This window comes from Eptesicus fuscus, chromosome 14, assembly GCF_027574615.1.
Source record: "Eptesicus fuscus isolate TK198812 chromosome 14, DD_ASM_mEF_20220401, whole genome shotgun sequence".
NCBI classification, from domain to species: domain Eukaryota; kingdom Metazoa; phylum Chordata; class Mammalia; order Chiroptera; family Vespertilionidae; genus Eptesicus; species Eptesicus fuscus.
This window is the reverse complement of record NC_072486.1, coordinates 16449332-16462440: the sequence shown is the minus strand read 5'-3', so window position 1 is coordinate 16462440 and position 13109 is coordinate 16449332. Positions and strand designations below refer to the sequence as shown.

The window sequence follows — 13109 nt, the reverse complement described above, 5'->3', positions numbered from 1 at the left end:
CGAGTCTATTTTGAAGAAGTGGCGTTAGAAGAAGTTTAAGTTTAAAAATTTGGCTCTCAAAAGAAATTTCAATCGTTTTACTGTTGATATTTGGCTCTGTTGACTAATGAGTTTGCCGACCACTAAGACTGCCCAGAAGAATTTTCTGTAATGATGAAAAGGTCTATATCTACCCTGTCCAATTCAGTAGCCACTAGACAGATGTAGGCACTTTATTTATTATTTAACCCTTACCTGAGGATATGTTTATTGATTTTAGAGAGAGAGGAAGAAGAGAGAGGAACATTGATGTGAGAGAAAAACACAAATCAGTTGCCTCCCTGACACACACAGACCAGTTTTTGAACCCACAACCTAGGTGTGTACCCTGATCAGGGATTGAACCTGTAACCTTTTGGTGTGTGGGATGATATTCAAACCCTGCCAGGGCCAATGTAGTCGCTTGAAATTGAACACAAAATATGATTGTTGTGTCTGAGGAGATAATTTTTTGTTGGCAAATTTTAATTAATTTAAATTTATATATCCACATGTTGCTAGCTAGAGACTATCATATAGTACTGCACAGTAATAAACCTAGGAAGGCACACATGTGGCCGAAGTGTCACAGAATCCCTGCAGTCCCCAAGGCACAAGTCATTAATCAGTCACAGCAAACTCTTCCCTCTGAGCTAGCCTTAGAACCATTCCACATCACATAACCCAGAGAAAATATAATGCCTGAGCAGAATTAAGATTTTCAGGACTCTTAATTCTTAAGTAACAAGCACCCAATAGTATAAATTAGCTTAGTTTCAAAAAGGTGAGGGGGAATTTGGAAGGTTCATTGAACTGAATTTTTCGAGTGTCCAGATGCTAGTAAATGATGCTAGTTCAATATGTTCACATGTTGTTATTAGAAATATAAGTTCCTGACCTGGTTTTGCTGGACTTTACACATACTAGTAGTAATGCTCCCGTCAAATGGTGACTAGGATAACCCAGTACAGCCCTAGGCTTACCCCTTAACAGCTTAACAAGAACAGCAAAAATAAGCAAGCTCTTTCCGTCTAGTACAGCTCTGAGCAAATCCCAGGACTAACTCTCTTAAGCAGCTGGGTCCTGTACCAGCCCCGAGTCACTCATTCACAGTGAGATCAGTTATACTGGGGGGAAGGCTGTGTGTTTGGGTGGAGTCCCCACCAGCTCTTTCTCTTTTTTAAAGTCGCAATCATCATTTTAGATGTGTTTTTTCTTCCATAATACCTAGTACCCAGCCTTGCAATAGAGCAAGTGCTCAGTCAGTATTTGTCTCATTCTTTTTATCTAACTACTCTTACTACTTGTTCAGAAATGTTCAATCATAATTAAAACCAATAAAATGAGAATCAGAGTAGCATTCTCTTTTTTTTTCCCCCCACTCTTAGCTCAAGCACAACATTTAAACCACCTGAAATAGAATAAAATGGTTAGAAAAACAGTGTTGTTCTTCGAGCGCCTACGGAACATAAATTCAGTGAAAACCTGTTCAAACCACAACTCTGATTAAAGGTTTTAGCTGCCAAATAATACGTTCTGGTTAAAGCCAAGTTAGTATTATGGAGTGTTTCATGAATAACAGCAAAGGCTTTATATTTTGCTGTTGATTTTCTCATGGGAAACTCACGTAAAGGAGAGTGATACCTCCCTGTTGACTTTAACTTTTAGAAATGCAAAGCATGCTGAAATTGTACATAATTCTCTTCTGAAGAAAAGGAAATAGCATTTCAATGGTTTTCCTCAGTGTCTAGTTGAGTTATGGTGGGACACAACAATTGATTTACCAGATGGGAGGTTACATTTTCTATTTAGCTGATTAAGTTGTAGGACACTGGGATACCATAAAGATCCCATGTAAAAACGAAAATATTTTAATTGACTACATTTTGAAAGTGGCTAATTAGAGGTTTAAGCTCCCCCCCCTCTTTTTACCTACCTTGCACTAGAAAGGGAAATTGTTCTTAGAAACAGGCCTTTTCCTACAGTTATTTGGCTTAATAATTTAATATCTCAAGTGGAATCTGTTTTTTAAAATAGTAGCATGGTCCCACTTGAGTGAGTTTTGGAAATTGCTTGCTTTTTGGGGCTATTTAATATATACAAAGTACTCTCAGCATTTTAGGGTTAAAATAAATGATCCTTAACTTACACCCTTATGGAACTTTAGCTGAAAAAAGTAAAAAAGCTATATTTTTTTTCTTTTTATTCCCCCTCTCCTTTGGATCTTTTTTACAAATAAGCAAATATATTATTAAAACATTTGTCATTTGTAGAAAACTAGAGGCCCGGTGCATGAATTCATGCAAGGGTGGGGGTCCCGTGGCCTGGCCGGCGATTGGGGCCAATCCAGGCCATCTTGCCCAGTCCCGATCAGAGATGATCAGGGCTGGCTGGCCGTGGTGAGGGACCTCAGGAGGTTGGTTGTGGGAGTGCACTAACCACCAGGGAGCAGCACCTGCATTGAGCATCTGCCCCCTGGTGGTCAGTGCGCATCATAGCTACCGGCCAGTCATCTGGTCACTTAGGCTTTTATATAGAGAGATTTTATGTTATAAAGTGGTAAATACTAATTTTAGGTTAAGTATCATCCTGGTGTTTTTGCTAATTGATGGGTATATATCATTAATAGTTTTCTTCAGTATCCTACTTTCTTACCTAAAAATAATACAACAAAAATATAGCACAGTAAAACCTGATCTCATTAGAATATTCAGATTTCCAATGCAATGCCAACCTTGGACTGTTTCTATGGCTTCTGTAATAAATTAGCACAAACTTAGTTGCTTAAAATCACACATTTATTGTCTGGAGGTCAGAAGTCCAAAATGAGTCCCACGGGGCTAAAATAGAGGTGTCAACAGGATCATGTTCCTCTCTGGAGACTCTCGGGGAAATTCCGTTTCCTGGCTTTTCCAGCTTCGGGGGCTGCCCACATTCTCTGTTGTGTGGCCCCTTCCATCTTCAACACCAGCAATGACTAGTTGAGTCTTTCTCACACTGCATCACTCTAATGCTCTTATGCTGCTCTCTTCCATATCTTTAAGGATCTTGTGATTATATTGGGCCAACCTAGATAATCCATGATAATGTCTTTATCTTTAAATCAGCTGGTTATCAACCGTAGATCTACCTGCAACCTTAATTCCCTTTTTACCATGAAAAGTAATAGTCACAAATTCTGGGAGTAGGACATAGACATCTTTAGGGAAGAGGCATTATTCTGTCTACCTTAGAGTCTTCATTAGGATGATGTTTTCTACAGGGTACTTTGATTTACTGCCCCTTTATCATTTTATTTGAAGTTTGTTTTGAGGTTTACTTATTCAGACAGTCATCCAGAGAAATGTAGCTAAATAGAGGATGTTTGACTAAAGGTCTGTATGGAGAAGGGTTCTGAGGTGACCTTCATCAATCCAGAGGCAAAATATTGCCTTTTACATCAGTCTGAACTCTTTAAAGTCAGAGAAAGGATATTACTGTCCACATTTGCAGGCAAGAGAATTGAGGCACAGAAACATTGAATAATACTTCACCCAAATCACAAAATTAGCGGCGGAGTCTAAACTGGAAAACAAATCCAGACTCTTATGAAGGTAAACAGGTGCAGTTCATGCTGAGGGCACAAGTAAGTACAATAAAGGTTAAATTTATGCTGATTCCCAGGGAGTTATCAGGAGATAGGTATTAATTTTCTGAATGAGAACGTGTGTGCTGTCCCAGCAGGTGTCTCCATCAAATACAGACTAGGCAGCCCCAGGCAGATCTCACCCACTAAGAAGGTCCACAACAGCTAGTGAAATCAGTTCACACCTCTGTTTATACATGAAGCCCTGAAGTGTCTGGGTGGAAACTGTGTTAAAAAGAGTTATACCCATAAATAATACTACTCATGACATTTCTATTTAAAATTTGAGTCTGTAAAAGATACACCTAATAGAGGATAAATATAAAACTATGAAACACATGGTGCCCTTTTATTTCCATGCATAGACAGGGGTTCATTACTGAAAAGATGAATAGAATTGAATAATTCTGAATTTTTATTTATCAGTAAGATTTTTAGAACTAAACAGGATTATTATAAGAAAAAATAGAGGCATATCTATAAAGTCAGACTTCCCCCAAAGTAGCGTGTTATTTAAGTTGTGAAATACTAGCTCAGAAGTAAGACTGTATTACAAACCCTTAGGCTTTAGGCTAAAAAAATATTTCATAAACTGACTTGAAGAAAATTAAAACTAGTTCCTAATCTGTTTGTTTTATTGATCATTCTAAATTTTGTATATTTCCAAAATGTAGATCTTCCAAATTCACATTTGAAAAAGTAAAGCATATAAAGAAATTAACATATAAATGTATTCTAGCTTTATGGGATATGGATTTCCTGGACTCCCAAACATAGTAATTTTGCTGCATTCCATAAAAGGGACATTCCTTCTCCATTCCACATCTGCTATAGAAGACCTCTTGTGGTACATTCAACATCATGAAACCCTTAGAAATTAGACAATTTGAAGTTTAGCCAGTTCTCTTCTCAACATTTTCAAACCAGCCTTTTAATGTAGGTTTTCTTTCATGCATGGATACATGCAAGCATGAATTTATTCACTCAACAACTGTTTATTGAGACCCACTATGAGTCTCTGTAGTTGGTAAGTAGGGAGAATAGACATAAAATCAGTTACTACATTTACTGCTCTGAGCACTGTGTGTGGTAATTTCAGTGAAACAGTGAGGGTTAAAACCATATTGCAGTAGTTTGAGGTTTAGAAGCGGTGGTAGGAAGTGTAAGGCTACGTAAAAATAATACAAAACTTGACTATGAACTAAAGTATATATGCACACAATAGCCAATAATGTCTGTATCTCAGGAGGGCTTATTTTTTACTTGAATGGGAAAGATCTGAGCATATCTACATGCTGAAAAGAAAGCCAGAAGAGAGCAGGAATTTAAAGATACAGATTGAATAGCGTCTGTTAGAATTGCATAATTTAGCTAATATTTGCTTGATATATATCTTTCAAGCCTTAACTTCCATTCAGTATCCCTTCCATACCCCGCTAGCATATTTAATCTTTATTCCTTGAATTTTCCAGTACCTTCCTCTGGACGACATACATAGAATTGCACTTCCCTCCCACCTCTGTGGGTCAGGATCTCACTGGGCCCCCAGGATTTCCTCTCAAGGCCAATGAATCTCTATCCTACAGCCACAACGCTCTGTTTACGCCTATCACATGGCATTGATCACAGTGTATTATTCATTCCTGCTATACCAGCCTTTTCTCAATCATTGATTCATTCATTGATTCAGTAAATATATTACCATCTACCAAGAATGATTACTGTGTTTATTTTATCTAACAGGCCCTGTGTAAATGCTAAATAAACAATGGAAACATACCTAGACATGTTCACACACATTCCCAGTCTTAATGGAACTTGTAGACTTGGCTCTCAATATTGTTATTGAATAGCTCTTAATTAAATTTAATTCAACAATGGAACCAACTAAATTGATAATTTTAATCTTAACTGTAGTGATGAAATATTTCATCACACATTATAATTTTAATTTCTTTCTGTCCAGAATCACAATGTTTGATTAAAGTATCTTAACTGATAAAAATGGTAATTTTTACCTTAAATGTCATAAAAATTCAAAGGAAATAGTTATTTCCTCCTCCATTTTTTAAAGAAAGCATTGAGTAATATTTGTGCATTCACTCATTCATTCATGAGACTTTTTCTGAAAGCTAATAAAGCCAGATGAGTATCAGGCATTCTGGGAAAACATGGTGAGGAAAAGGAAATAGGGTTCAGCAGAGAGTACTGCTCTTGGATGAGGAAACTGAGTGGCTTGTCATGGGGCTTTGGGCTCTGGAGGCCCCTGCCCTGGCTCATGAGGCGAGGCATCCAGGCACACTAAGAGAAGATGCCCACCCAGAGCTATTCTCCTATGCCTCCTATTCTTCTTATGATCATATCCAGTGGACATGAAGAACTTCTATATACCACGATATGTGGTATTGAATTTTTGTCTAAGTTATTGGTGTAAGGAATATTCATAATTTAGGATGAAAAGTGAACAGAGACTAAATAAACACAGTAATCATTCTTAGTAGATGGTAATATATATATACAACATAGAACAAAACAGTGTGGAAATTATAAACAGGCAAGTTAAAAAAAAGTGATGAAAATATATAAAGTCAATTATTAACCAAAAAGTATTTAACATATTCTGAGTAAAAGATCAGAAAAGGATTATTATTATATTTGTTGTTATTATAGGTAACATTGCACTCAGCAAAGGGAATAGACCAGTTGTCACTTGTAGCCTTCAGTCCCTCTACTTATGTTTGCATTTTAATTGTTTTGTTTAATCCAATATAATAAAAGGCTAATGTGCAAATTGTCCCCTCGACAGGGAGTTCGACTGGGAATTCAACCAGGGGGCAGGGCCAGCCAGCCAACTGCCCATGGCCCCTCCCCCTAGTCAGCCCGGCCCGATTGGCCCCAATTGCAGTGGGTCAGCCAGACCCCCCCCCCATGCACAAATTCATGCACTGGACCTCTAGTTTTAATATAAACTCCTTGATCTTATCTGTGTACTGCATTAAGCATTCATCTATTCAACTTATATCTATTGAACAACTTATCTTTTGACTGACAGTTGAGCTAGTAACTTTGTTCCACCCCTCTAATCTTCCACCACAATGCTTGGGAAGCATTGTTACTGCTCTGTAATAGATGATAAAATGACTTATGGAGATAAGCAACTCACCCAGAGTTGCAGTTAGTACACGGAAAAGTTAGCCTTGAAATCTGAGTCTGGCCTGTTTGTTTGAGAGAGCTCCTTGCTTCTACAAAAGATAGTATCCATGTCTGTATGTGTGTGAACATGTATGAAAATGAAACTTACACACTCCAGTCTCAGGGATGAAAAGTCTGGGTCTTGTCACTTTACTGTGTCTTGCTATCCAGATTTTTTAAGGTGTGATTCTGCTACTTAACTTTACTATTTATTTGCTATTGTTTGTTCTCATAACATCACACCTAAGATCATTCTCTACCATGGAGATCCGTATGAGAAGAAAGATTTGAAATAAATTTACTTTATGAAACAGAAGCATTTCTTCTGTTTCCTTTTATTCACTTTTTTTTCTTTTAAGTAAAAAGAGAAAACGTTTTTCGCTGTCCTCTTTATTTCAATATTGATTGTTTTATTTAAATAATGATAATCAATTTTTCATGCCAGTTTTCCATCTCAGCAGACAAATGCATTTAGATGGGCACACATACTAAAAAGCTTTGCTTCTGTTTCTGTGATTAATTGAGATGCAGAGAGTGATGGGTGTGGGGTAAAAATAGAAATGCAATTAGTGCAACTAGGCATGAAATATGTTCAAATACAAGCAGAATGTCTCCCCAGTTAGTGATCTCTTTCTGGGCTCTTGAGGATTTGAATCCCATTAGTAAGTCACTGGAATGGAAATCTTCAGACTTTAGGGAGACCAGAGCATTAAGAAAAATGGGATTAACTTTAACTGCAAACTGAGTCAGCACAATAGGCCATTAATTCTTCTGCCTGGGCGTATATCATGCTGAGCTTTGGTGGGCGGGCTTCTGAAATGTTAGGACTGAGTTTATAAAACATTGTAAGGACTAAATGATGGTTATCTATCATTCCAGCCTTTGCCCTCCCCATTGGCAAATTGATATCTACTGTGACTCAAAACCAGTATTGAAATATAGGCGAACATTTTTGCTAAAACCAATGGATATGGACCTTTACTTAGAAAAATTGCATACAGTATGTTTTTAGAAAATTAATTTATGTTACACTTTATGGAATATCAATAATTCCTAGTATTAAAAAAATCCTTGTCCTCAATTGATAGAGAGAGAAAAATCACAATGCCTCAAGTATTATCATTTCAAATTGAGAAATTCCATCTTTCTATATAGCTTCATAATAGAAGTTGACTAACTTTGCTTTCTTTAGAAATAAATAGTATTACAGATGTTTTAAAGTAAATTTCTAAGTATAAAATGTATGGAAATATTTTGTATTTTCAAGCTACCTATGGCACTCCTGATTTCTGATCATCTTCACTTTCTTCCCTTACTGTGCCCTGCATCCTCTTTGAGAATCTCAGTCTCTAACAGATATCACCTCATCTGATCATCCCTGTGAAGGACAATTGTTAACAACTGCCATTTAATGATTGCTTACCCCAGGATTTCTCACACTTGGCAATACTGACATTTGGCTCTGGATAATTCTTTGTCATGAGGGCTGCCCTGTGCATTGTGGGATATTTATAAAGATTCCTGGCCTCTGTCCATTAGATTCCAGGAGCCACTCCCCATAGTAGCAGTGTCCCTTGGTGTCAAAAATCTTCTCTGATTGACTAGTTTATCTTCTTCTAGATAGGATTTCATTTGATTCTATCAAAACTTTGCAAAATATCTAGGACTGTGTTCATCAGAGTCTTGGCAGGAAACAGAACCTACACAGTATGGGTCATAGACTTAGATGCTCAGGGATGTTGAGGCACGCAGAAAATAGCAAAAAGTGGAAGCAAGAATAGCAGTAATTCCCTCCCCTGGGACTGAAGAAGCAAGGAGAGGAAACAATGTTCCTGGAGTGCTGGGCAACGTGGAGCCAGGGATCAGAGGCCTCCAGAGGGAGATGAATGCAGAGGAGACAAAGCTGATGCAGCACTTGTAGAGGAGAGAGCATAGGACATCCGGGCGCCTCCCTCCTCCTTAGTCTTTGGATCACTAGCGAGTCCCACCAGTAAGTTGAGCACCAATGAAAATTAAATCCCACCAGCAAAGGACCAGAGTGAGGCAACCCTAGGATTTAGCCTCTATGAGCCCAGGTATCCAATCAGATGGTCACAGCCCTACGAAGTAAGGAAGGTGTTAGACTTCTATGTTTCACAATGAAGAGTCAGGCTCAGAAAGCACTGGGATCTCACTGACTACCCCACAGCTGGGAAGTGGTGTCATGTGGACTCAACTCCATGTGTTTCCACTGAAAACCCAATGCCTTTTCTCCTCCACCTTTTGAAGTGGTTGATCAATTGATTTATTCCCTCTTTACAGGTAACCTATAGTTGGGGTGCATCATAAAATCATGCCTAGATCAAAGTCTCAGAATCTGATATTTGTTCTACATATCCATTTAGTTAGGGATTCCTCTTTATTAGTTATAGCTTTCCAGAGGCAAAAATTGGTGTGATTAGGGGAATTTTAAAATAAATATAGAAAGAAAAAGTCTAAGTAAATTAATACAGTGGGAGGCCCAGAAAGTGATAAATTTTAGGAGTCCAGTCATTGAGCTTTTTGTTCTCGATCCTCATTTCTTCCTTCTCCCCATTTTCTACTTGTACAATATTTTCAGGACCCCATTTTTTACCTTTTTCAATATTTTCAGGCATAAAAACAGTTGTAGAACACAAAAAAATTAACTTGTTTTATTTTTTGCAACCGAATATTTCTTTCAAATTCTTATTTCACTTAGCCAGTTCCAAGAAAACCTAGAATACAAGGTCCAAGGAGAAGCTGCAGAGAAGTGGTGCGGGTGGGAGGGGAGCGTTGAGTGGGGAGAGAGAACAAAGAGAAAAACTTAAGTAGAAATATTTAAAGTCTAAAAGCAAAATAAATAAAGAGATAAATAAACTTTTAAGTTCTACCTGTGATACTGTTTGTAGTAGGTACAATACAAAATTCCTTCAAAGAAAGCATTCTCACAGGTCAAAAAATCTGGCTAAATTATAACATTGTGTCTGGTACAGATGATTAACAATGCTTTGGAAAAGCAGTTTTTATATTTTTTATGGTATTCGGACTTAAGGTGGAGGAGCGGTATTTTCAGTAGTTAGAAGACTGGACTTGAGCTAGACTACCTGATACAGGTCCTGGCTTCATCCCAGTTTGTCTATGACCTTGGGCAAGTTACTTACCTCTCTCTTTGTTTTGTTTTCACACTGATATATAATTAAGGTATAAATAGAGTCTATGCCATATGGATATTTTATGCTTCAATAAGTTAATATTGACCAAATGCTTAGAACAGTTTGTCATAGAAATCATTCATTATAATGATTTAGCTATAATCAGAAGTCATTATATAAATGTTAGCTATCACTATATAAATCAGTGGAACATAGGAATCACTATATAAACTTTATATAAAATATATAATGTAGAAATCACTATATAAAAGTTTAGCTAACATCAGAAATGTCTTTTCCATCATCATCATCACCACCACTACCACTATCACCACCACCATCATCATCATCATTGATTTCTACTACCCAGAAAGTCAATCCAATGTTTCCGTTCTTCTAAAATATAATTACTTAAAAACCCAATAAATCATGACTAATTATAAAGTATCACTATTTTAAATAGGTTAACCAAAGAAATAGCAATATATATGAATAATGTGCATTTGTATTTCAGAACATATAACCTAATTCATAACTTTTTAATGCTAAGACTTGGCCACCCCTCCTTTCTAATTCATTGTATACTCAATGTACAGAAAGTTTTATTCAAAGTGGTCAGAATGAGACATAAATTATATGCTACTGAGGTGTCTTCTTACTACCAGAAGTCAGGCCAGAGTCCCTGAAATCACATTAGGGTAGTGTTTTTGTGGTTATTGAGTTTCACCCTTGAGAAAATTAGAAGGGCTGACACAGAAGGATAATAAATCTTACTCTGACCCAAACATATTTAGTGATTAAGTTTCCTGCTACCAATTCAATTCTGTTAGATAAAATAAATACAAAACTAATGTTTTAACTCCTTTTCCACTTTACATTTAGAGAAGTATAAAAGCATTTCACACATCTCATAAAAATAAGTACTATATTTGTCTGTTTAATTCAAGGTCAATGCCTTATTTACATGCTTCGGGTTTTAATTTTGAGGTGACAAGGGACCAAAAATAAAAGGGGGAGCCACTGTTTATACACAGGAGCGATTGGCTCTCTATTTTTAATTTTTATCTATTTTCTTTGTCTCAATCCCCAGCCTCTGAGCCCAACTTGAAGGTGCGGTCCAGGTTAAAACAGAAAGTGGCAGAGAGGAGAAGCAGCCCCTTACTCAGGCGGAAGGATGGAAATGTTGTCACTTCATTCAAGAAGCGAATGTTTGAGGTGACAGGTAATTGAGGACTGGGCAGACACACACTAAAAAAAAAAAAAAATGCTGGTGGTAGGAATGAAAAGAAAAGTTTAGGATAAATATTCCTGTTGCATATTGAAAGTTATTTTGAGGAGAAACATTTCTTGAAACAAGATTATATTGATTCACTAGTAGGTCAGTAAGTCTTGCCATGCATTCACCAACTGTGTTAAACAGGAAATGAATGAAAAACAGAAAAATGTGTCAATCTAGGCATAACTAAAGGAAGCCAAAGCTCACCTTAATCTTTTCAGAAGCAGGCAGTCCATTTGGGGAATGCCAACCAGGAGGATATAACTTTTAATGAAATTTGATGAGAAATGAGCAGAGGGAGGTCGGAGAAGAACACTTCCCCCATACTCAGACATGAATGTACGAAATACATCTGGGAAAATTAAACTACGTGGAACAGCAAACCTTGACTTTTCAACAAATTTACAGAACTCATAAATGACTTTATGTGTTTACTAGTGAACTGGGACTTATGGCAGGAGGGGGATATATTGCCTTTTATGAAGGGAAAGAATCTGTCATTTTCACTAGTCTCAAATGGAAGAGTTCTTATTTTTTTAGCTGCCCAGTTAGTAGTGGGGTGAACAGGTTAGGAAATTCAACCTGATGTCTTACAAAGCCCCCTAGTCCCAGTTGTACCTGGTCTGAAATTAGAGAAAACCTAGGGATACAAGAACAAAAAAGGCTAGCCAAAACAATAATACCAACTACTGATTAGTGAGTACCTACTTAGAGCTACGCATTGTGGCTGGTCATTTCCTTCAGTTGCATCAATAAAGAAGTGGTAATCTACAACTATTTTTCTTCATTCTCAAGGAAAATTGTGCTTATACAAATATAATCAGTTGATATATTATTTCTCCAAGACCAGATTCTATTCTTAGCAGATTTCTAAAAAGTATTTTCTTTTCTGTATCTCCTTTGCCAATGATGGTGTCTACTTTAGGGAGACAATATATATAGAGGATACTAATGCAATTTATTAGTTTGACAGGTTATTTAGGGAGAAAAAGTTTAGTCTTCTATTAAATCCTGACAGATTAATATGTTTATCTGAAGAAAAGTATTAGTGGGAAATTTTTTCCTTGAGGGATAAGAAATGTTAAATAAATAAAGAAAAATTATTTTGACTAGAGTTTATATTTATTTTACACTATAAAATATAATCACTAACTTAGATTAATTGGATTCTAAACTCAGAGTTAATAGACTTTTTTTCAAGTAAAAATCTTAAGTTTTCATAATAGAGGTCCTTTGTGTGGTTGGAGAATTGGGGAGTGAAGCAGTGTTTTAATGAATACAAAGAAAAATCAACATATTAATTGTCTAATATAAATAGATATAGGTGGTTTTTCTAATTGGAGAGGGCAGACTCGCTCATAACAGAAAAACTTGAGGTAAATAGAAAACCATATAAATTTCTTTTTTTTAACTTAAAATTTTTATTATGTAAGGTCATATTTATTTATCCCAAATGTTCTTTTTTACTTTCCTCTTAATTTCTTTTCTTTATCATAACCCTTTTCCTACAGTCACATCTTTCTTAACAAATTGCAGTGAAATTTAGCTTAATACCTATCAGAGTTATGATTAATTTTCATTTATAAGGGTTACCATTTGCTAGTATTTTACTCCAGTTTATTTTCTTTTGAAATGTCGTGTTTTTCTTTTCCTAATTTTGTGAGGTAATGACTCCCCTTTTCATCTGAGAATAATAATGTGTATTCAAAAAGAGGCCTGTGCATTTATTGGACACACATTTCTAGTCAATGAACAGATCGGTGGGGCTTTAGTAGATATTTTAACTGATTTGTTGTACTTGCTCTAATTGTGTTAGGAGAATCTGAATTATAGGACATACAGCTTT

General features: G+C 36.4%; 1 protein-coding gene across 9 annotated transcripts in view; it reads left to right on the top strand.

Annotated features, from left to right (window-relative positions):
- The window catches only part of HDAC9 (histone deacetylase 9), a 379234-nt gene that overhangs the window by 17105 nt on the left and 349020 nt on the right, over positions 1–13109 (top strand). For 4 of the 9 annotated variants that reach the window (XM_008148368.3, XM_028156053.2, XM_054726307.1 and 1 more), the window contains exon 5: positions 11078–11209. The exons of the other annotated variants lie outside the window; for them this stretch is intronic. In XM_008148368.3, coding sequence (XP_008146590.2) covers positions 11078–11209 — 132 coding nt within the window. The remainder of the gene's footprint in view (positions 1–11077; positions 11210–13109) is intronic. 9 annotated transcript variants of the gene reach the window in all.